The sequence below is a fragment of the Chinchilla lanigera genome, unplaced genomic scaffold (genome assembly GCF_000276665.1).
Source record: "Chinchilla lanigera isolate Chin_1 unplaced genomic scaffold, ChiLan1.0 scaffold00080, whole genome shotgun sequence".
NCBI lineage: Eukaryota > Metazoa > Chordata > Mammalia > Rodentia > Chinchillidae > Chinchilla > Chinchilla lanigera.
This window is the reverse complement of record NW_004955481.1, coordinates 1,511,801-1,532,165: the sequence shown is the minus strand read 5'-3', so window position 1 is coordinate 1,532,165 and position 20,365 is coordinate 1,511,801. Positions and strand designations below refer to the sequence as shown.

The 20,365-nt window shown below is 46.0% G+C and overlaps 2 protein-coding genes across 5 annotated transcripts in view; both read right to left on the bottom strand.

The window, feature by feature from the left end:
• The window catches only part of Rilp (Rab interacting lysosomal protein), a 3,620-nt gene extending 2,629 nt beyond the window's left edge, over positions 1–991 (bottom strand). The window contains exons 1-3 of one of the 4 annotated variants that reach the window (XM_013503412.1): positions 365–991; positions 204–297; positions 1–106 (exon numbers count right to left, since the gene is read on the bottom strand). In XM_013503412.1, the coding sequence (XP_013358866.1) occupies positions 1–106; positions 204–297; positions 365–592 (428 nt within the window). In that variant the 5' untranslated portion in view covers positions 593–991. The remainder of the gene's footprint in view (positions 107–203; positions 298–364) is intronic. The other 3 variants (XM_013503411.1, XM_005402616.2, XM_005402615.2) reach the window with 3 other exon arrangements.
• Positions 992–1,495: 504 nt separating this feature from the next.
• Prpf8 (pre-mRNA processing factor 8) overlaps positions 1,496–20,365 on the bottom strand; it is a 31,037-nt gene continuing 12,167 nt past the window's right edge. Inside the window, exons 25-43 of the mRNA XM_005402612.2 lie at positions 10,555–10,802; positions 10,258–10,437; positions 9,937–10,072; positions 9,645–9,814; positions 9,375–9,504; positions 9,107–9,253; positions 8,753–8,913; positions 8,119–8,310; positions 7,623–7,860; positions 7,377–7,505; positions 7,134–7,247; positions 6,792–6,965; positions 6,195–6,388; positions 5,338–5,577; positions 4,806–4,947; positions 2,570–2,710; positions 2,276–2,415; positions 1,977–2,179; positions 1,496–1,804 (exon numbers count right to left, since the gene is read on the bottom strand). Of these exons, the coding sequence (XP_005402669.1) occupies positions 1,650–1,804; positions 1,977–2,179; positions 2,276–2,415; positions 2,570–2,710; positions 4,806–4,947; positions 5,338–5,577; positions 6,195–6,388; positions 6,792–6,965; positions 7,134–7,247; positions 7,377–7,505; positions 7,623–7,860; positions 8,119–8,310; positions 8,753–8,913; positions 9,107–9,253; positions 9,375–9,504; positions 9,645–9,814; positions 9,937–10,072; positions 10,258–10,437; positions 10,555–10,802 (3,234 nt within the window). The 3' untranslated portion in view covers positions 1,496–1,649. The remainder of the gene's footprint in view (positions 1,805–1,976; positions 2,180–2,275; positions 2,416–2,569; positions 2,711–4,805; positions 4,948–5,337; positions 5,578–6,194; positions 6,389–6,791; positions 6,966–7,133; positions 7,248–7,376; positions 7,506–7,622; positions 7,861–8,118; positions 8,311–8,752; positions 8,914–9,106; positions 9,254–9,374; positions 9,505–9,644; positions 9,815–9,936; positions 10,073–10,257; positions 10,438–10,554; positions 10,803–20,365) is intronic.

Sequence of the window (20,365 nt, the reverse complement as noted above, 5' to 3'; positions counted from 1 at the left end):
GCCTCGGTTTCCTGGCTCCGTTGCAGCAGGTCGCGGCTGTGCGCCCGGAGCTCGTCCCGCTGCCTGTCCGTCACTTCCTTGAGCTGCCGCAGCAGCGCGCGCTCCTCTAAGGAAGGGGCATCCTTGGCGGCGGCCCGCGGTGCGGAGGCCTTGGCCGAGCCCCCGCCCGCCACGGCCCTGGTGCCGACGGGGCCTGCACTCACCCTGCGGCCCGGCGCGCGCCTCCCTGCGGAGGTGCTCGTTCTCCTCCCGCAGCCGCCGCAGCTCCACTTCCGCCTGCTGCGCGGACACCTGCAGCTGGGAGGCCGGACGCGGGCTTAGGGTCTGCCGGCCCCGCGCGGGGCGAGCGGGGCAAGTGACTCACCGAGTCCGGGGCGGGCCCCACGGCGGCCTTTTCCAGGAGCTCCAGCGCCCGCACCACGAGCGGCACCAGCCCGGCCGCCGCCTCGGGTCCGAAGCGGCGCGCCAGCTCTTGCAGCTCCGTGCCCAGGGCCCCCGCTAGATGGTACACGAGCTCCGCGGCCGTCCCCGACCCCGCGGCCAGGCGAGGCCCCCAGCCCGGTGGCCCAGGCACCGCCCTTCTGGGCTCCATTTCCCCCAAAGACCGAAGGCACCCCCACCCTCAATTGGGGCAGGAAGATGCCAAGCAATTCCGGCCCAGGAAGTTCAGGCCTGTAAGGGGCGGGGTATTAGCGACAAGGGAGGGGCGACAACGGAGAAGGCCCTGGGAAGCGGGGACAGTGCCCTAGGCCTTCTGCGGCCTGTCCTGTTCAAACCCCAAGGTCACAGGAAACCGGGAGGCCAGTTTCCAGGCAGGCGGCCAAGAGCTGAGGCTCAGGGCTGTAAGTGGTCACTTTAGGCAAGCCCTCCCCATGGCCACAGGTCTAGGCTCCGCCCCTGCGTCTGGAGTCAGGAGGCCAACTTGGCCAACAGGCACTTTTGGCGAGAGATGAGATTCAGTATCAGTGAGTGCCTTCACCCTAGGGGCCTCTGCCCAGACGGCAGCTCACATGCTTGCTTCCCCACCAGGAGTGACACGGAAACCTCATAATGGGGCTGGGTCGGGCCCTACAGCTACAGCCCAAGTGGCAGAGTGTAGGGCCCCAGCACAGGGCTCCAAAGTGCTGTTGAAAAGAGGTGATGGTTTGCAAGTATTTTGCAGAGAAACTAGCAAATCTGCTCAAGGTGGTACAGTAGGTGGTACAGTGTGAAAGCCAACCCCCACCTCATTTCCTAAGTCGGAGATACCCAGCCCCAAAGGCCCGAGTAGAGGTGGCCTTGGTCCCTTCTCAAGGCTGTGACCTGCTGTGAACTGCTCTATCCTGGCTCCCAGGGCTGGGGATATAGCTCAGTGGCACAGCACCTGCCTGGCAAGTGCAGGGTCCTGAGTTCAAGTCCCAGTGTCAAAAAAAGTCTGAATATCCTGGCTCTCTGCCTTGCCTACATCCAGAATTTAGGCTGGGGGTGGGGGCAGGGCACAATCATCATCCCCAACTCCTATTTATACAAAATTTATTGTATTTTGTTCAGGATTACAAGCCATCAACAAGCACAAGAGGGAAAAGGGACCAAGCTGCTGAATGTCACCAACTTGTCAGTGAGGGAAATGGGCTCCAACCTTTGGGGATCTCAAGCAGGAAGGGAAACAATTAGGCATAGAGGTCCTCCCGGTCTGCAGAGTAGACCTCGCCCTCCTGCAGGAGGGCAAAGTTGAGGAAGTGGGACGGTCTGTGAACCTCATGGTAGAACTCCTTGGGGTTTGCCAGCTGCAGCTCGTACTTCATGTTGGGATCGTGCCGGACACCTTAGGGGAGAGAAGGAAACATCAAATGTTAACAAGGGTCCACCTGCCTCACCCAAGCTGAGCCCCTGGACCTTTTCCAAGGGAATCAGATCCCAATGCTAAGGGTAAGGGCTCACATCCCTACCTCATCCCCACTTCTGTACTGTGCCCCCAACAAGAACAGCCCCCTTACCCATGAAGTTGTAGTTCCACGAGGACTGAGCAGGGACCATGAAGAAGCCGAGGAAGCGGTCTGACAGCAGCATCTGGACCCTCTCGTAGTGCGAGGGGAGGTAACCCTTGGGGTTGTTGCCTTTGTCCGTGTTCTGGCGGCCCCATTCATAGCCACTGGGGGTCAGCTTGTAGGCTGTCAGTGTGCAGGAGCCTGGGGTGAAGCTAGGGGACAGAGGACAGCACGAGAGCTCAGGCCACCATTCCCACTCCTGGCCTGCGGTGCCTGCCTGACCACACTTCCAAGGGGCCCAAGCCTACCTGCAAGTGATGATAATGGTCTTCTCACCATCCCAGGATGGGTTGTCAGCCATGATCTTGGCATGGGTTGTGACATCCTGGGGTGAGAGCTGGGGGGACTCATTGGGCTGAGTGTGAATCCAACCCAAGGGCTCCATCTCCTGTAGGCCAAGAGCAGTAACAACTGTTCAGAATCCCAGCTCCTGGCAGAAAGCTCACCCATGTGAGTAACACGCCTGCCTTCCCAGCGCCTCTCTGATGGCGGGAAGCCCATTCTCAAGCTCCCACGCCCCCACGCTCTGTCACCCCACTCGCCTTGAGGTACTCATGCTGGGGCAGCTGGCCAGGCAGATGCACGGTCTGGTGAGTGCCCCACTGCGGCACCATCACAATGCAGCGGATCTCCTTCACCTGGGGGTTATCTGGTGGGCTCACCCCATACAGGTATCCTGCAATCTGGAAGGAGTGAGTTCAGGAATCAAAGCTATTATTCTTAGACCCAGGCCAGAGTCTGGGCTGTCAGCTTATGTTTTCTGCCAACCCCAAGAATTACACTCAAGTTTCTTAAAATGTGCCAGAACTTCTTGCATCAGAGTCCCCTGGAGCAGTGCTTGTTGCACATGGATCTCACTGCAGACTTCCCATATCACAACCGCCTGAGTACAGTCCTGGGGAATGCACTGCCCACAAGCTCCCCAGTTGCTAATTACTGAGTACACTGTCCATAGGCAAGCTCACAGCTCACTGAATTTTCACAAGCCCGATACACATGGTAGAAAGCCAGCACCAGGTGGTATTCTAGTTTTACACTGCTATCAACAAAGAAAAACTTTCCCATAAACTCACTTGCTTAGGATACTAGCAATCTTCACATGTGCCAAACTGACGGTTACAATAGGGTGTTTCATAAAATGTAAATATTCCTGATGACTTTTTTGTTTTGAGACAGGGTTTCACTATGTACTTAAGGATGGCCTTAAACTCACATGCAGCCCATGCTGGCCTCAAACTTACAGCAATCTTCCTGGCTTAGCCTCCCAAGTGCTGGGATTACAGGCATGTGCCACCATGCCTGGCCTTAAACTCGCCCAAGCTGGCCTGTAACTCATGGCCATGCCCCTGCCTCTGCGTACTGGGATTATAGGCATGTGCCACACACCTGGCTGAGTATCCCTGACTACTGAAGGTGAGCATCTTTGCATATAAATTTGCCATTTATAGCTCCTTTTGTGAACTGCCTTTGTGGTTTTATTTATTTATTTATTTATTTTTTGGTGCTGGGGATTCAACTCAGGTCCTCATGAATGCTAGTAAGTATGTATGTGTTCTACTGAACTACAACCTGACTCCTGAACTTTCTTTTCTTAAATCTGTCATTCTTGAAGGTTTTTTAAAAAAATTTTTCCTATTGGGGATGGAACCTAGGGACACTTTACTACTGAGGTATATTCCAGCCCTTTTTTAAAATTTTGAAACAGGGTACCACTAAATTACCCCTAGTGCTGGGATTACAGGTATGTACCACTGTCTCTGCTTCTACAGTTACCTTAAAAATCAACCTGAAACTTCCCTCTTTTTATTGATAAGATAGACAGAGAATTCCCTCTTCTGGACACTAATCCACTATTTCAGAGTAATAAAAGTAATTCTTTCTCAGTTTTAGTTTGTCTTTTGTAATACCCTTTGTCACAAATTATTACTTGATCATGGTTTTGTGGGGTTTTTTTTTGGGGGGGGGGCAGTTTACCAGGAATCAAACTCAGCATCTCACACTTGCCAGGCAGGTGCTGCACCACTGCACTAAATCCCTAGCATTTTTTTTTTTTTTTTTGAGACAGGGTCTTGCTACCATTCAGGCTGGCCTTGAACAACTCGGTATATAACCCAGGCTGGCCTTGAACAACTTGGTATATAACCCAGGCTGGCCTCAAACTTGTGGTGATCCTCCTGCTTCAGCTTCCCAAGTGCTGGAATTACAGGAATGCACCACCATGTCCAGCTCTTTATGTTTTGTTTCAGGAGGTTACCCCAACATTGAGGTCATCAATACAGTCTTCTAATACCCTGCAGCTTAGCATTTTACATTCAGATTTTCACTCAGATTTGATAAGACACAGGGTCCTAACCTTCCAACCATCTCATTGTAAGATCTATTTAATCTCACAGATTTGGTATATATGAATCTGGTTTTTTTCTGGTCTTTCTGAGACAGTCTCGCTATGCAGTTCAGGTTGGCCTTATAGCCCAGGCTGGTCTCGAACTTGCAACAATCCTCCTACCTCAGCCTCCCGAGCGCTGGGGTTACAGCGTGTGCCACCACGATGAATGTGTTTCTGACTATTCTCTCCCAATAACTTCTAAGCAAATACCACTTTATAAATCATGCTGCTGTCTCATGGGCACCAAAGCCTCTTGTTTTGGCTATCCTTTTGTCATTATATTTATTTACAAATCTTTAAACCAGCTTCAAGTTTTAGGAAACACCAGCTGAGTTTTAGGCACATAACAAACATATGGGCACATTAAGTGTGGCCCAGCTGAGCATACTCACTTGGGCACGAAGGTCAGATATGCAGATAAATTTCTTAAGCACGTTCTTGGGGAGGATGTAGGTGTAACCAGTCTCTTTAATGTCATCAGATGAAACATAAATGTGATTGGTCCTTAGGTGCAGGTTGGCAGCAGATATGGCCCTAGAAAAAGTAGGGGATATTAACATGTCCCCATTCCAAACACCTCTGGCGGCGCCAGCAGGCCATTACATTCCTACTGCAGTAGGGGATTGAACCTAGGGCCTCTGCACTGAGCTACACAGATCCACAGGCCTTTTTTTTTGGTTGGGGGGGGGGCTGGTATTGGGAATCAAACTCAGGACCTTGCACTTGCCAGGCAGGCACTGTGCCGCTAAGCTATATTCCCAGCCCATGGCCTTATTATTTTTGAGACAGGCTCTTGCTAACTTGCCCAGGCTGGGCTCAAACCTGAGATACTCCTGCCTCAGCTTCCCACAGTGCTGCAATTACCATGTCTAGGCTTGTGCCACCATGTCCAGCTCATCCCCGCATTCTTGCTCTTCACATTACCTGACCCTCCATTCAGTCTTTGATGAGAAAGTCTGGGTCTCATAGTTACTGGTGGTGGAGGTAATGATCTCATCACCATGTTTGTTGACAGTGCGAGTCTGTGTTGCAGTCAGCTGTGACTGTTCCTTGGTTTGCTTCTCAATCTCTGCTATTTGCTGCCGCTGCTGTGACGGTGCTGATATCTCCATTCCCAGGATGATGTCTCTAATTTCTGATTGTGTCAGTGATGCCACATTCACACTGTGGGGACAGGGAGTTAAGTTACTCAGGGGTCCCATCCCCTTAGTCACTTTTGCTTGCATAGCTAGAGGCTATGACTTGGTACAAGGGCAGTTCATACTCTTGCCCAGATAATCCTCAAGGGACACTTTCATACAAAGTGTGGGGTGGGGACACACTAATACGTCTAGGACTCAGCACATGTGAACAGGATGACACTGAGCATCTACTGGCTATTCAGCATCCATACTTCTACTTTCCCTTCACAAAAAAATACCCTGGCACAGGTGGTATTATTAGTGACCCTAGCAGGTATTTAGAAATCTCTGGGTGTTTAGGGTTGCTGTGAGGGTGGAAGAGAATGGAAGGGGCATTCATGGGCTAACAGCAGAGGTACTTAAAGCCTGGGACATTTAAACTTCCTGTAATGTATGGACAGTAAAGAAATACCCTGCTCAAAAAGGCAATAATGCCTGCACAAAGAACAGCCAGGAGTCAGACTGAAGCCCTGAAACTCAATGCCTATACCACGCAAGAAACTTCTGAGCCTAAATGTTTCCAAACCTCAGAACTCATCTACGGAACCACCTACTTCACCCTTTTCCAACTCTGCAGTCTGCCCCCGACCCACTCCTCACTTGTTTTTCTTGCCGTAGTCAGCCAAAATCAGATCCTTGAGCTGCACCTCCACCTTGATCCACTCCTCGTCAGTCAGGGTGGGCCAGATGTGGTGGGGTTCTGTAATAGTAGTCTTGTCTGGCTTCAGGATCACCTTTGCCCGGTCATTGTTCACATGCAGGGCACGCAGAATCAGGATAAGACGGGAGAAAGCCTGGCAAGAGATTTGGAAGAATAAAGGAAAGTAAGCTGCCTGAAGCTCTTGACCTTTTTCCTCTGTCCTACCCTTTCAGAAAACCCAAGAACTGATTTATTTTTTCTCTTTTTGAGACAGGATCTCACTATGCAGTTCAGGCTGGCCTTGAGAGCTCATTTTGTAGCCCAGGCTGGTCTCAAACCCACAACAATCCTCCTGCCGCGGCTCCAGTGTTGGGAGTACAGGCGTGCGCCACCACGCCCGGCTCTAAGAACTGCTTTTAAACTCTCAAGTCCCACCCCTTCAGTAGTCAGCAGAATTCCTGCCCCAATAAGTGGTCCATGAGGAAACCTAAAGCACAGGATCTTCTGCCAACCCCAACCCATTGCTCCCAGAGACTCTTCTTGGGGCTGCTTCCTACCGTATAGGATGAGATAGTCTTGAGCCAGTCATCATAGAGGTTGAACAGAACCATTTGAGGCTCAGTGGCTTTAAGGATAAGATCCCCAAACTTTTCCACCTTGAGGCAAGCCTGGAAGGGAAGCTGGAGCTCCGACCCTTTGATCACAATATTAGGGAAGTCCAGCAAATGTACCTAAGACAAGAGCAAGTCCAAGATTAAAAACCAGAGTGTGGGACTGGGATTTGGCTCAGCAGAAGAGCACGAAAAGCCTTGGGTTTGAGCCCCAGCACTACAAAAAAAATCCTCAAAAATCAATCTGGAGGTCTTAAAGTCTTCCTTCTACCTCCCCAACCCTCGTACCTCCAACGGATCCAGCATGCCCTTTCTGGTGACAATGATCTGCTTGGGCTGCTCCTCCACAGGCAAAGATCGAATAAGGGCAGCTACTTCCTCAGCTGTCTTCCACTTTGCCAACTAAAAGTCAAAAGAAGAAAACAGAAATTGAGCCTCTACCTTCCTAGATTAGCCAAAGAACATTCGCTCCCTTTACAAAGATGACTAAGAGACACTTTACTAAGAGACTCTACTCTTTAATCTGCTTACCTGCCCCAAACGCTTCTGTCCAGCCCACACAGAGGTGTGGATTATCTTAAGGAAGAGCTGCCCTGTACGTGGGTTGAAGATAAAGATGGCCCCATTGATAGGCTTGGTCGTCAAGTTCCCTTCAAAAGTCTAAAGAATGAGTAATTTAGTCAGCATGGCTTCATCCCAATGTGTACACACATGTGCCCCCTTATCCTCCGGTAGGCAAACGGAGCCCCACACCTCCGTACTGCTTTTAACACTCACCTTGTGGATAGTCACTCTGTAGACGTTAGTGTCATCCACAAACCAGATAATCTGATTGGAGAAGAGCTCACCATAGTTCTGTGAGGACAGGTAAGGCTCAGTGGGCTCAGATGAATAGAGCTGAAGCCCCTTGCGAATTCGTTCCCGTAACACATACAAGGCAGGGTTTGCCTTCATGATCTTGGCCATGGCCTGTTGTATGAGAGGCTTACTGCCTGGAAACCAGTTTCCATAGGCGCTGTGAAGATGGAGCAGGGAAGAAAAGTTATGTCCAGGCTGTGAGCCCCATGAGCAGGGTAAAACGTAACTCTACAAAGGAACAAAAAATATTGCCCAGTGGACAACAATCATCTGCTAATCCAAATACACCTGGGAGAAGAGTCAGGGACTCAGAAAGGAAAAGACTAAACCTCATGTCAATGTGGGCAAACTAAAATACTTCTCTACATTAAGTATGAAGCTAAAGGGCAATACATGCTTCCGAGTCCAGACTTACCTATGCAGGTTATACGCCAGGTCAATGGCAATGAGCACACCAGTGGGTGAAGGATAGATACTCATGTTGTCTGTGGTGTAGTCCAGGAATTTGGCCCGGGCATAGCGCTCAATGTCATGGGAATCATAGTCTCCCCAGCGCAACTGGATGTCAATCCAATACTTCTGAGTGGTGGTGCTGTCCATCACATCTCTTAAAGGTGGTGAAAGGTCAAATTTTCATGAAGTCACAAGTATAATCCATGTCCCCAGAACCATGAGAATCATTAAATCCCCAAACTATCAATCCCTTCTGCCTGTTCCAGAATAGCAACAAGACTCTAAAGAACCAGCAGTCTGGCTTATGGTGTGCTGATGAGCTCTGAGTTTGAAAGAAGGCAGGCAAGGACAATTCTTGTTTTTGTCTCTTTTGAAACAGGGTCTCCCTATGCAGTTGAGGCTGGCCTTGAGCTCACTTTGTAGCCCAGGCTGGTCAAGAAACTTGCAACGATCCTCCTGCCTCAGCCTCCCAAGTGCTGGGATTATAGGCGTGTGCCACCATGCTCGACTTAAGGACAATTCTTAAAGTGGTAATGCTAGAAGAACATTTACACTAAGGTTCTCGGCTCCCTAGAGCTAGGTCATAAAACACTTACTTGGAGTCTGCTAGCAATGAGGGCCGGGAAACATTCCACTTATAGGAGGCAAAGAGCAGTATATCTGCACAGGAGGAGTTCATCTTATAGGACTTTCTAGGGTGGATTGTTTCCTTTTGTACTGTCTCAATTTCCAGTGCATCTAGTTCCTGGTCAAACACCTGAAAGAGAAAGAGGAAAGGTTATAATTTGCTATAAAAATCTACTAACAGTGAGTTGGTACAATTTAAGGTAATGGTAACAAGACAATAGGAGTCTCATTCCCAGAGCTTATAGGAAGGGATTTTCCATACACAAATGAGCAAGCTGATCTGACTCTTTTTGTGTTATCCTCACCCCTTAATTCTAGCCCACCTGACACAAGTCCATAACGATGCTCTCATGGATCTTCTGCCACAAATGGGCTCGGAAGATCTGGATGAGCGAGATCTTCAGCGTGGGGATCTTTCCATGCATGAAGATACCTGTCAGGTCCAGCTGTACTTGAAAGCCTACATATACCTGCCAGAAAAGAGAGAATGTCACACCACAGAGCAAGAGCCTCTGGTTCTCAGGACATAAGGAAGACTGTGGGAACACTGGGTTTTAGTTTCCATCTCCCTTGTCTAACAATCACACTCACATTGGCTCTATTAATGGTTGGGGACCACCAGAGGGTGAATCTACGATTGGGAATCTGGTTCAATCCTGATCGCTGAGCATTAGTTAGCTTTTTCCACTTCATAGATTCTTCAAAGCCACTGGCCTTCTCCCTGGGAAGCAGAAGAACCAAGTGAGGTGACCTCCAGGGAGTGGCCATCTGGGAAACACTATACTAGACCACAAGCGCAGAGAAGGGAACAGCTCAGAGGATTGTGACAGTCCCACTGAAAGAAGAGAAGAGAGTCCTTACCAGAAAAGACCCTCCCAGGTAGGGAAGTAAGTGCCCTTGAAAAGTGTGTGTTCCAGAATGCCTTCCACACCACCCAGGGCCTGGATCATATCTGTACGGTAGTTGTTTAGATTCCAGAGCTTCCCATCATGCCGTTGGTGTGTCCACCAGAAAGGGTTCTGCTTCAAAACCTAGATTGTAAGGCAGCTATGGTCAAAATTCTGGATGCCTACTACATGAAGCTCCTGGGATGGCCATCAGCTCTCCTGATTCAAGGAAAGCCCTGCCACAATGCCCTCGACATACCACATACCTGGTACTGCTTAAAGTCAGTTCGGACACGCCAGCCCTTATCATAAGCCAGCGTGTGCCTGTCCTTCTGGAACAGGGTATTGATTCGAGGAATGCCGCGATCCCATGAGTCTTCCAAATCTTCTAAAGTCAGCCGTCTGACCAAGCAAATAAGATTAAAGTCTAAATACTTTCTCAGGCAAAGAGTTCAGTATCCCCTGATGAACAAGGGTACTTTCTTAGCCCTCTAAGAGCACGGTATGCTCTGTCCACAACCTCCACACAAGACTCAAAGTTCACCTCCACTCCACCTGAGGAATGGCAAGCCTTCCCAGATGCCCACCTGTTCTGAGCAATGGCTTCTTGTCTCTTGAGCGCATACTCGGCCCAGACCCGCTGAGAATCAATGAACTCACTCTCCCATGGCTGTATGTAGCGGTACAAGTTGGGAATCAGCTGGTCTTCTTCATGGCTCATTCCTGAGCGAAAGTGTGTGATACCGACATCAGTCTGCTTAGACCACCTGTTTGGGGAAAGGAAGATTGGAGGTAAGTGTAAAGTCTAAAAGTAAAGAGATACTCCTACCCCTCAGGCTCTAAGTAACAAAGTCTAGCAGTAAAGATTTTCAACCCAGCCCTACCTGAGGTCAGACTGGGGGATGAGCACATGGCCCATTGAGAGCATGCCGAGTCCACCCAACTCCTTTGGGGTGTAGAACACAACAGGGGGGAACCGACTTGGCATCTTGGAGTTGAGTCCAATCTTGATACGTGTCTGGATCTTGTTTTCACACTTTACTAGCAAGTCCAACAGTTCCTGGGTATTCACCACAGCCTCCCGAAAGTATGTCATAAGGCCAATTAGAGCTGTATTCCACTTATTCACAATCTAAAATTAGTAGGAAACAGTAAATTCCGGATGACCCATGTGAGTGAAGGGTGAGCACTATGGACTATTAGATTCCATTAGTTACATCCCTTTGAGTTGAGCTCAACATCATGAGTCAACTGGGAAATATAAATCAAAAGCACAAAAAGATAACACTTCATACCACCAGGACAGACATAATCAAAAGAGAGATGACACACATTATATAGAGAAAATGGAACCCTCATACACTGTTGCACCCTATAAAAAGGGTGCAACTGCTTTGGAAAACTGGCAGTCCCTCAGAAGGCCAGTGAACATGTGACCCAGCAATTCCACTCCCAGGCATATATCCAAGGGAACTAAAACACTGTACCCATACCAAAACCTACAAGTCTTCATAATAATGTTATTCATAATAGCCAAAAAGTAGAGGGGTGGGGAAGCCAAATTTACATAAATTTTAAAAACAATAAACAAATATGCTAACCCATAAAAAGGACTAAACACTAATGCATGCTACAGTATGTACATTTTGCTAAATGAGAAAAAGGAAAAAAGGCTACTGTGTCCAGAATATGCAAATCCATACAAAATAGGCGCCAGGCAGCATGGACTAGAAGGTGAGGATGGCAAAGTGTTAACGAGAATTTGTTATGGGAGTGATGAAAAGATGAAACTGGACAGTAAGAATGGTTGCATAACTTAAGAATATACTAGTAATTGCTGAATTGCATAGCCTAAAATTGTGTGAATTTTATGGTATGTGAATTATATTTCAATTAAAAAATAAATTGAATCAATACAAATATTGTTAAAATAAAACCCAATACAGCTATCCTAGGGATGGCAGGAAATGAAGAAAAAAATGATTAAAAAAAAAACATAAAAACATAACAGACTCAGTCTCAAAAACAAAACAAAACAATTAAAAACTAAGGGGGGAGCTGGGTATAGTGGCACACAACGGTAATCCCAGCACTCAGGAGGCTGAGGCAGGAAGATCTTGCAAGTTCAAGGCCAGCCTGGGCTACAAAGTGAGCTCAAGGCCAGCTGAACTCTATAGCGAGACCCTGTCTAAAAAAAAGACTGGGGGAAAAAAAAAAAACCCTAATGGGGGAATAAAAACTAAACAGCCACAGAAACTGCCTTCCCATTACAAACAACTAGAAAACTAAATAGGGTATTTAATTTTTTTTTTTTTTTTTTTGGTACTGGGAATTGAACTCAGGACCTTACACTTGCCAGGCAGGTGCTTATGCCACTGAGCTATATCCCCGGCCCTACATGGGGTATTTTAAACAAGGTTTTTAGACAACAAGAGGCAGCATGTCAAGCATCCTGGAGAAAAGGGAAACAAACTGAGTCCTCAAACTGCCCAAAGTACTGCCTGTGGCAGTTTCCGAGCTGCAGCAGTACATGAGATAATAAAAATGAGTCCAAGGATCACACTAATGGAAAAGACATCAACTAAGCGTCAAGAGGCAGCTAGAATTTGTGGGACAGAAGCACTGGAGAGAAGGAGAATACACAGAGACACTAGGGATCTATTCATATACAGGAAAACTTGAGGCCACAGAAAGAATTACTGGAAAACAGCAGGCTGAACAAGCTCCTGAGTTCATACCAGGCTAGGAAGAGTTTGTGTTCCCACTAGTCAGAGACAAGACCTTGGGATAGATGGGAACTGGGTACAGGACCTAGAAAGGCCACAAAATGGCTGCAGAACAAATATGCTCTACATCTGCGACAAGCAAGGATCAAACCAACACGCAATGCAACAACCTTTAAGGGAATACAACAAAATCAAGCAAAGAACTATATTAAAATTCACAATTCTGAACAGCCAATAAAAAATTTCCATGCATATAAAGCCGTAATAAATTACCAATAAACAAGAAAAACGACAGAAACAGACCCAGAAGCAACACAGACAATGGAAGAGAATATGGACTTGATAAAGGAAATAAATCCACAATTGTAGCTAGAGATTTCCAATGTTCCCCTCTTAGTAACTGATAAAGGTAAACCAATACAAGTTATTAAGGATATTAAGGACAGAAGACCTGAACAATGTCACCAATCTACTTACTGGACCTAAATGAAATATAAAATACTACCCAACAATAACAGCATACAGTCTTTTCTTTCCTTTCTTGTAGATCTAGATTGAACAGAAGGTCTTCTGCACTAGAAAACCCTTCTATCACTTAGCTGTATCTCCAGCACCAGATTCTTCGCAAGTACGCAAGGCACCAAGACAGGTGATACACGCTTGGTCAGCAAACCTTTTAGAGACGAAGCACCTCAACTGCAACCCAAAACTCACTTATTTATCCAAAGTATCAAGATTGTAATTGAAACCTGAATACTAAGGTTTTAGTTTTAAAAAAACCAACTCATACAACTCATGTCATCACAGAGAAGGCTGGGTGTGCTTACTGAGGCACACGCCCCACAGGCTCACCATCCTGGGGCGCAGCCATAAATTAAGCACCAATATGTTTTAAACAAATGAAGATTGTATCAAGTATGTTCCCTGATAATAAGGGAATTAAACTAGAAACCAGTAACAAAAATCCTCAAATAGCTCAAAGCCAAACAGCTTTGATCTTATATCTTAATGAACTAGCAAAGTAAAAGAAAATTAAATCAAAAGTACATAATCAAAAATAAGGACATTATGAGAGAAAAAAAAAATCAATGAAACAAAAGCTGAATCTTTGAAAAAACTAATTTAAAAATATAGCACATCACAAAATATCAAATAAGCCACATGTGGTGGTGCACGCCTATAATCCCAGCACTCGAGAGGCTGAAGCACGAGGATCGTTGCAAGTTTGAGACCAACCTGGGCTACAAAGTGAGCTCAAGGCCAGCAACTGCATAGCAAGACCCTGTCTCAAAAACAAACAAACAAACAAAAAACCCAAATGATACGATAAAGACTTTAAGGTAACGAATATGTCTTCTGGTCAATTAGTACAGTGAAAGATCACATTGGCTGGAATCATCACAGAAACCTGTTCGAGGGCCTAGGGTTGGGAGGGAAAGAGAAAAGGAAACAGAACAGAATGCATGAATGTGCCTTGAGCAAACAGTAGTACTGAAACAAGCAAGGAGATGACTGCAGCATCCAGTACATCCATAGGGTGAGAAGGTCAAGGAAGCACACCTGGAAGAAGGGCCAGGATGGGATGGGCCAGATGTGGAGATAATGCAAGCTGACTCCAGCAGGACAACTCCCAGCATGCTTAGTTACTTCTCTCACTGTAAATGGCTCTTAAAGTTGCCAGCTACATGATTTGAATCCCAGGACATTCCAGTTCTACTGTTGTTGGTGCTTTATTCCTGAAGGTAATGCAGTATGAATTCTTGAGGAAGTTCAATATTTCTCTTTACCTTTACTTTTTTTTTTTTTTTTCTGAGAGAGGGTTTTACTATGTAGCTTAGAATGGATTTGAATTTACTGTGCAGCCCAGGCTGGCCTCAAACTCTCATAGCTCTTCTGAGCCTCCTGAGTGCTGGCATTACAACATGCAGTACCATACCCAGCATAAGTCAAATTTTAACAATATAAAATACTTCTATCCTTACATGAAACTTGACCTATAATCCCAGCACTTGGGAGGCTGAGGCAGAAGGACTGCCACAAGTTTAAGGCCAGTCTGGGCTACATAGGGACAGCCTATCTCTCAAAAAAACAAAACATTTTGGTCCTTATTTACACTTTCAGTTTCTCACACCTGCGAAACAATGAGTTATTTAAATGTTTGTCCGATTTATTTCCCTTAACCAAAAAACAAAACTACAGAAAAGGTGAAAATATCAAAGAATTTCTACTGTTTAGAACATAATCAGCAGTAAGCAAATCAGAAAAAAACAAAAGCAAATCTGCCTTTTGAACATTCCATGTTTGTTTTTAATGTTGTTTCATAAGGGCACTGGTATTTGAGGCCTCTCCTAAGTACGGGATTTCTAACATTAAAAATTGTATTTTCACTGGGTGTGGTGGTACACGCCTATAATCCCAGCAGCTGCTGTGAGTTTTGAGGCCAGCCAAGGGCAGCCTGAACTGCATAGTGAGACCCTGTCTCAAAAAGACAAAAAAAAAGTATTTTCACCAGGTATGTGGTACTTGCACTTGGAAGACTCATACAGGAGGCTCACAATGAGTTTATAGCCAGTTTGGGCTACATACTCAATTCAAAGCCGGCCTGAACGACAGGGTGAGACCTCGTCTCCAAACAAACCAACCTCCAGCCAGACACAGTGGCAAACACCTGTCATGCCAGCACTGATGGAGGCAGCAGAAGTTCAAGTCCTGGCTGGATAACTTTGCAAGACCCCGTCTCGAAATAAAAAATAAAAAAGGCAGCAGGTAATATAGTTCAGTGATGGAGCATCTCTGCGTTCCATCCCCAGTATTGGAAAAAGTCTCTATATAAAGAATGAAGGCAATGCAGCTCAGTGGTACCATGCCTAGCATGTGTGAAGCCATGAGTTAAATCCCCAGTAGTGCAAAAAAGAGGGGAAAAGCTAACAGAAATGAAAAACCCACAAACTGCATGCTTGTGATATATTCCACACTAAAAATAAAACACAAACCAAATGAATTATTTATGCTTCCTTACTCCCCACCAATAGTTTTAGACGTTTTTCTATGAATTCAGACCTATACACTTCGCCTCTAACCTCTTCACCCTGCCCTCCAGTCTGTTGCTAAAGTGAATAATGTAACGTACTATTTGAGTAATCTGTAAACTTAGTTTTCTAAATACCCAAACATTTCAACTTTTTGCCAATATAAACATAAAGACTCAAGTATCCAAAAATTATAGTCAGGAAGAAAAATGGATAGTATGAAGACCGCTTAACAAGAACTTTGTATCTTTCCCTTGAACTACCATTACTCTTTAGCATTAAATTATGTTGTATACAGTTAATATAGTTTAGATCTCATATTAGAGTTGAGCTTTGCTCTGGATTATACATCACATTAATAACCAATCTGGAGTAGAGAGGTGGCATATACCTGTTAATCCTAGCACTCTAGAGGCTGAAGGAGGAGTCCCAAGTTGCAGGTTAACTGGGCTACATGAGACCCTGCCTCAAAACACCCACACCAAACAACTTTTTATTTCATATTTTAATTTGCTTTTAGTTTCCCACTCTGGGGTTGGAAGAGTGTACCTCAGTGGAATAGTTCATGCTTGACACGAACAAGATCCTGGGCTTAAAACTCACTGCCTTCCCTCCCCAAAAACCACAAGTTTCCCTAGGGAAAATTCAGTATTTTGTGTTCTTTAAGAAATAAGGCAGGGCTGGATGTGGTGGCACATGCCTATAACCCCAGTTCTTGGGAGGCTTAGGCAGGAGGATCACTGTGAGTTCAAGACCAGCCTGAACTGCATAGCAAGACCCTGTCTCAAAAGGATAAAAAAAAGAAGAAATAAGGCAGGGTTGGGGATACAGCTCAGTGTCATAAGTACCTGCCTGACAAGTGCAAGGTCCTGAATTCAATTCCCGGTATCAAAAAAAAAAAAAAGAAGGCCAAAGCTGGGCGTGGTGGCACATGCATGTATTCCCAGCACTTGGGAGGCTGAGGCCATAGACAAGAGGCTTATAAACTTGGGCAACATAAAGTTGTAGCCACTTGAGATTATACACAGCAAGACCTTGAAACACACACACACACACACACACACACACTGGCTGGCACAGTGGTCACAGTTGTGGATGCCTATAATTCCAGCTGCTCAGGAGGCTAACGCAGCATGAGTACAAATTTGAGGCCACCTTGGGCAATACAGGAAGATGTTGTCTCAAAATAAAAAGTACTGAAGCTGTAGTGCAATAGTTGCCTAGCATGCACAGAGCCCTGCTTCAATTCCTTCTGTCATCCCTGGTTCTCGTCAAAGTCTGTTTAAAGCCAGGCACACTAGCACAGTAATCCCATCACTCTGGGAGGCTGAGGCAAGAGGATTCAAATTTGAAACCCTGCCCAGGCAGCAAGACCCTGTCTCAAAATGTAAAAAAAAAAAGTCACAAAAAAAAGGAAGTCCATTTAAATGTTCTAGCCTTATTTCACAGCTACTTCTAGGACTGAGGAGAAGGGTCGTGCTTCTAAGATTCAGTCCGACTGGTGTACATACCTAAGGAGCGGTAGCAGCAGCCAAGCCACTAGGGCCACATTTGGTTTTAAGGGAGTTGAAGGGAACAAGCTGAACACAAGAGTAAGAGCCATAAGGTTCAGCCACCTCCAGCCCTACTGGACATTTTTCTTCTATATCAACACGGAATGACTAAGCTACTTTATGACATAAACCACTTTATCTTAAGCCACGCAGGGACAACATTCCAATATTCTACTCTCATCATAATCTCTGACCCTTCTACTTAATGAAAGCCAACACTCACTAAGCAACTTAACTGGCTTACTGTATGGATTTTTTTTTTTCTTTTTGACACAGGAGCTCATTAAGTTGCTCGTGCTGGCCCTGTACCTGCAATCTTCCTGCCAGTCTTTCAGGTGCTGTTACTGCAGGTGTGTGCCACTCTGTCAGACTATGCATTTTTTCATTTTCTCACAAAAGTTCTTGGAGCTAGGTAATATCATTATCTCTACTTATTAAGTGAAGGAACAGATTCCAGGGAGTTTGACTTTCCCAGGGTCTCAACTAGGAACGTGTCACAGGTGTGACCTGACCAAACCTGACTACCGATCCTGCGGTTCTAACCACTTGTCAGTTGCCTCCTTAACCTATCAGCCACTCAGGATCCCCACGATGCCCAGCACCCTTGATTCCTCTGTACCCAGCCCCTTCCCCCTTCCCAGCAGTCTTCTAACAAAACCACTCCTAAGCCATCAGTAAAATCCATCTGCTTTCTTCTTCCCATCACTGACTAGCTGAGTGCTTCTGGGAAGAACAAATACCCACTCACGGTTGCCTTTATTTTCTTGAAACCCACCAGCCTTCAACATGCCTGCCAATCGCTGTCAGGTTTTTCTTTTTCTGAGACAGGATCTTACTATGTAGTTCAGGCTGGCCCTGAACTTACGATGTAGCTCAGGCAAGCCTGCAAGTTGTGGCGCTCCTCCGGCCCAGCCCCTTTGTTTCCTGAACAATTGTACCACACCACACCACTGTTCTCAGTCCACTGTGCACACCCCAAGCCAAGCTGAAAACATCAAGATCCTGTTTTCACTTTGTATTCAACTACCTCATCTATACTCACATCTACACAGACTGCTTTCCTGTGAGGCTCAGAGGATGTTTCCCTCTACTTGCCCTCTAGCCCTATGCTACAACTCTGCTCCATCAACTATCATACTTTTTGGCTGTCTTCTGAATTGCTACTGGCTCCTCAATTTAAACACATCCACGCTGCTCCCATCCAAAACACCCGCCTTGACCTACAGCTTCCTCTAGGTGGCATCCAGTGCTCTAACTTCATCTATGGCAAATACAGCCTTTGCCGTCTCCTCTCATTTCCCATAAAGCCTCACCCTCTGCCATCTGGCTTCCATCCCCACTATTTCTGAAACAGCTCTAAGGTCACCAATGACGTCCTAACTGCCAAGTCCAGTGGATACTTTTCAGTCTTTATCTAACTAAAATGCTCTTAGGCAACCAACACTGTTAGCCACTACTCCAGTTCTGGATACTCACTCCGGCCAGCCCTGCTCCTATGTCCAGCACCTTCCCACCAGGCCTGAGCACAGTGCTTCTGGGTGCTGCCTTGGCTCCCCATTTGCCCCTCCTTCTCCTTGGTGGTCTTGCTCACTCAGGGTTTCAGCCTTTATGCCAACAAACTCCTAAATCTGTGTCTTCAACCCAGCTTCACCAAGTTTCACACATGTATATATACACGCACACCTATCTGTGTCCCAGAATTGAATGTAAGTAAATATCTGCTGGGCAACTCCATCTGGACATTCTCACAAACTTCAACTTTATAGATCTTAAATTTAGTTCTTATTCCTCTTAAACCTGCTCTTCAGGGTTGAGAATATAGCTCAGTAGTAAAGAGTACTTGCCTAGTATGTTCAAGGGCCCCCAAAATCAAAAAGACAAGTTGGGCAGAGCAACACATACTCATGGTCCTAGCTACTCCAGTGGCCAAGAGGGAAGGATTGCTTGAGCTCAGGAGTTTAAGACCAGCCAGGGCAATACATTGAGACTGTCTGAGAAGAAAAAAAACTGAAGAGAAGGAAAGGGAAAGGGAAAGGGAAAGGAAAGGAAGAAAGAAAAAGAAAAAGAAAAGAAAAAAGAAAAAAAAAAGCTCTTCTTGTATCTTTTCCCATGGCTAGAAACCATCCACTGAGTTACCCATACTTAACTCTGAAAATCATTTTTCACTTCTTCCCTTTCTGTGGCCGAAATAGCATCTCACCAAAGCAGAGCTCTGCCGATTTTACCTACTAATTATTAATACCTGTTCCCTTCTCCTTACCTCTAGATTTGAGAGTAGACTCTCCAGACTGAATCTAGTGTTCTCACAGATTCCCATTTTACATGTCTTTATAAACATCATATTCCATTATAGTTCTCTGATCATGTATGGCTATCTTCAACTAGATAGTGAGTTCACAGGTTCAAGACTCAATCTTATATCTAGTGTGTGCACAATGCCTAGAACATAGCTACCAACCATGAGTTTTATTAACATGAGTTTTACTGGCTGTTGTCTAGACCTTGGTTTCACCTTTTCTGGGGGAAAAAAACCCTCTAAAAAGACATGCTTTTGGGCTAGAGATATAGCTCAGACGTAAAGCACTTACCTAGCATGTGGGAGGCCCTCAGTTTGAACCCCAAGTACTAAAAACAAAGTAATGAATTAACTTACTTTCTCCTTACACTGCACTCCAAAAAAGTGTCATGAGACGTTTTAGGTAATTCCCCACCATGGTATTTGGGGATTGAATCCAGTGCCTTCACCCTGAACTACTTTCCCCAGGGCTTTTAACTTCGAGACAAGGTCTTACTAAATCTCCCAGGCAGGACTTAAGCTTAATATCCTACTGCCTCAGCCTCCCAGAGTGGTGGGGTTACAAGCATGCATCACCATACCTGGCTTAGATAAAGAATGTTACTGTAACAAAGTACATCCTTGAGCCAGGCATGGTGATGCATACTTGTAATCCAACATTTGGGAGGCTAAGGAAAGAGAATCACCAGGAGTCTGGGACCAGTCTGGGCTGCACAGTGAATTAAATGTCACTGTGGACTACATAGTGAGACTGTGTCTCAAAAAAACAAAAGAAGCCGGGCATGGTGGCGCACACCTGAACTCCCAGCACTCTGGAGGCTGTGGCAGGAGGACTGCTGTGAGCTCAAGGCCAGCCTGAACTATATAAAAGAAACACACAGAGAGAACCTTACTAAAATATATAAAGCATTCTAAAACTGAAAGTAAATAAAATACATAAAGCACTGTGCCTATGTTGCATATTTGAAGAGATAAAAAGTTTAGAATGAAAGGAAATGTGGGGCCGGGGATGTAGCTCAGCGGCATAAGTGCTTGCCTGGCAAGCCTGAGGTCATGAGTTCAATTCCCGGTACCAAAAAAAAAAAAAAAAA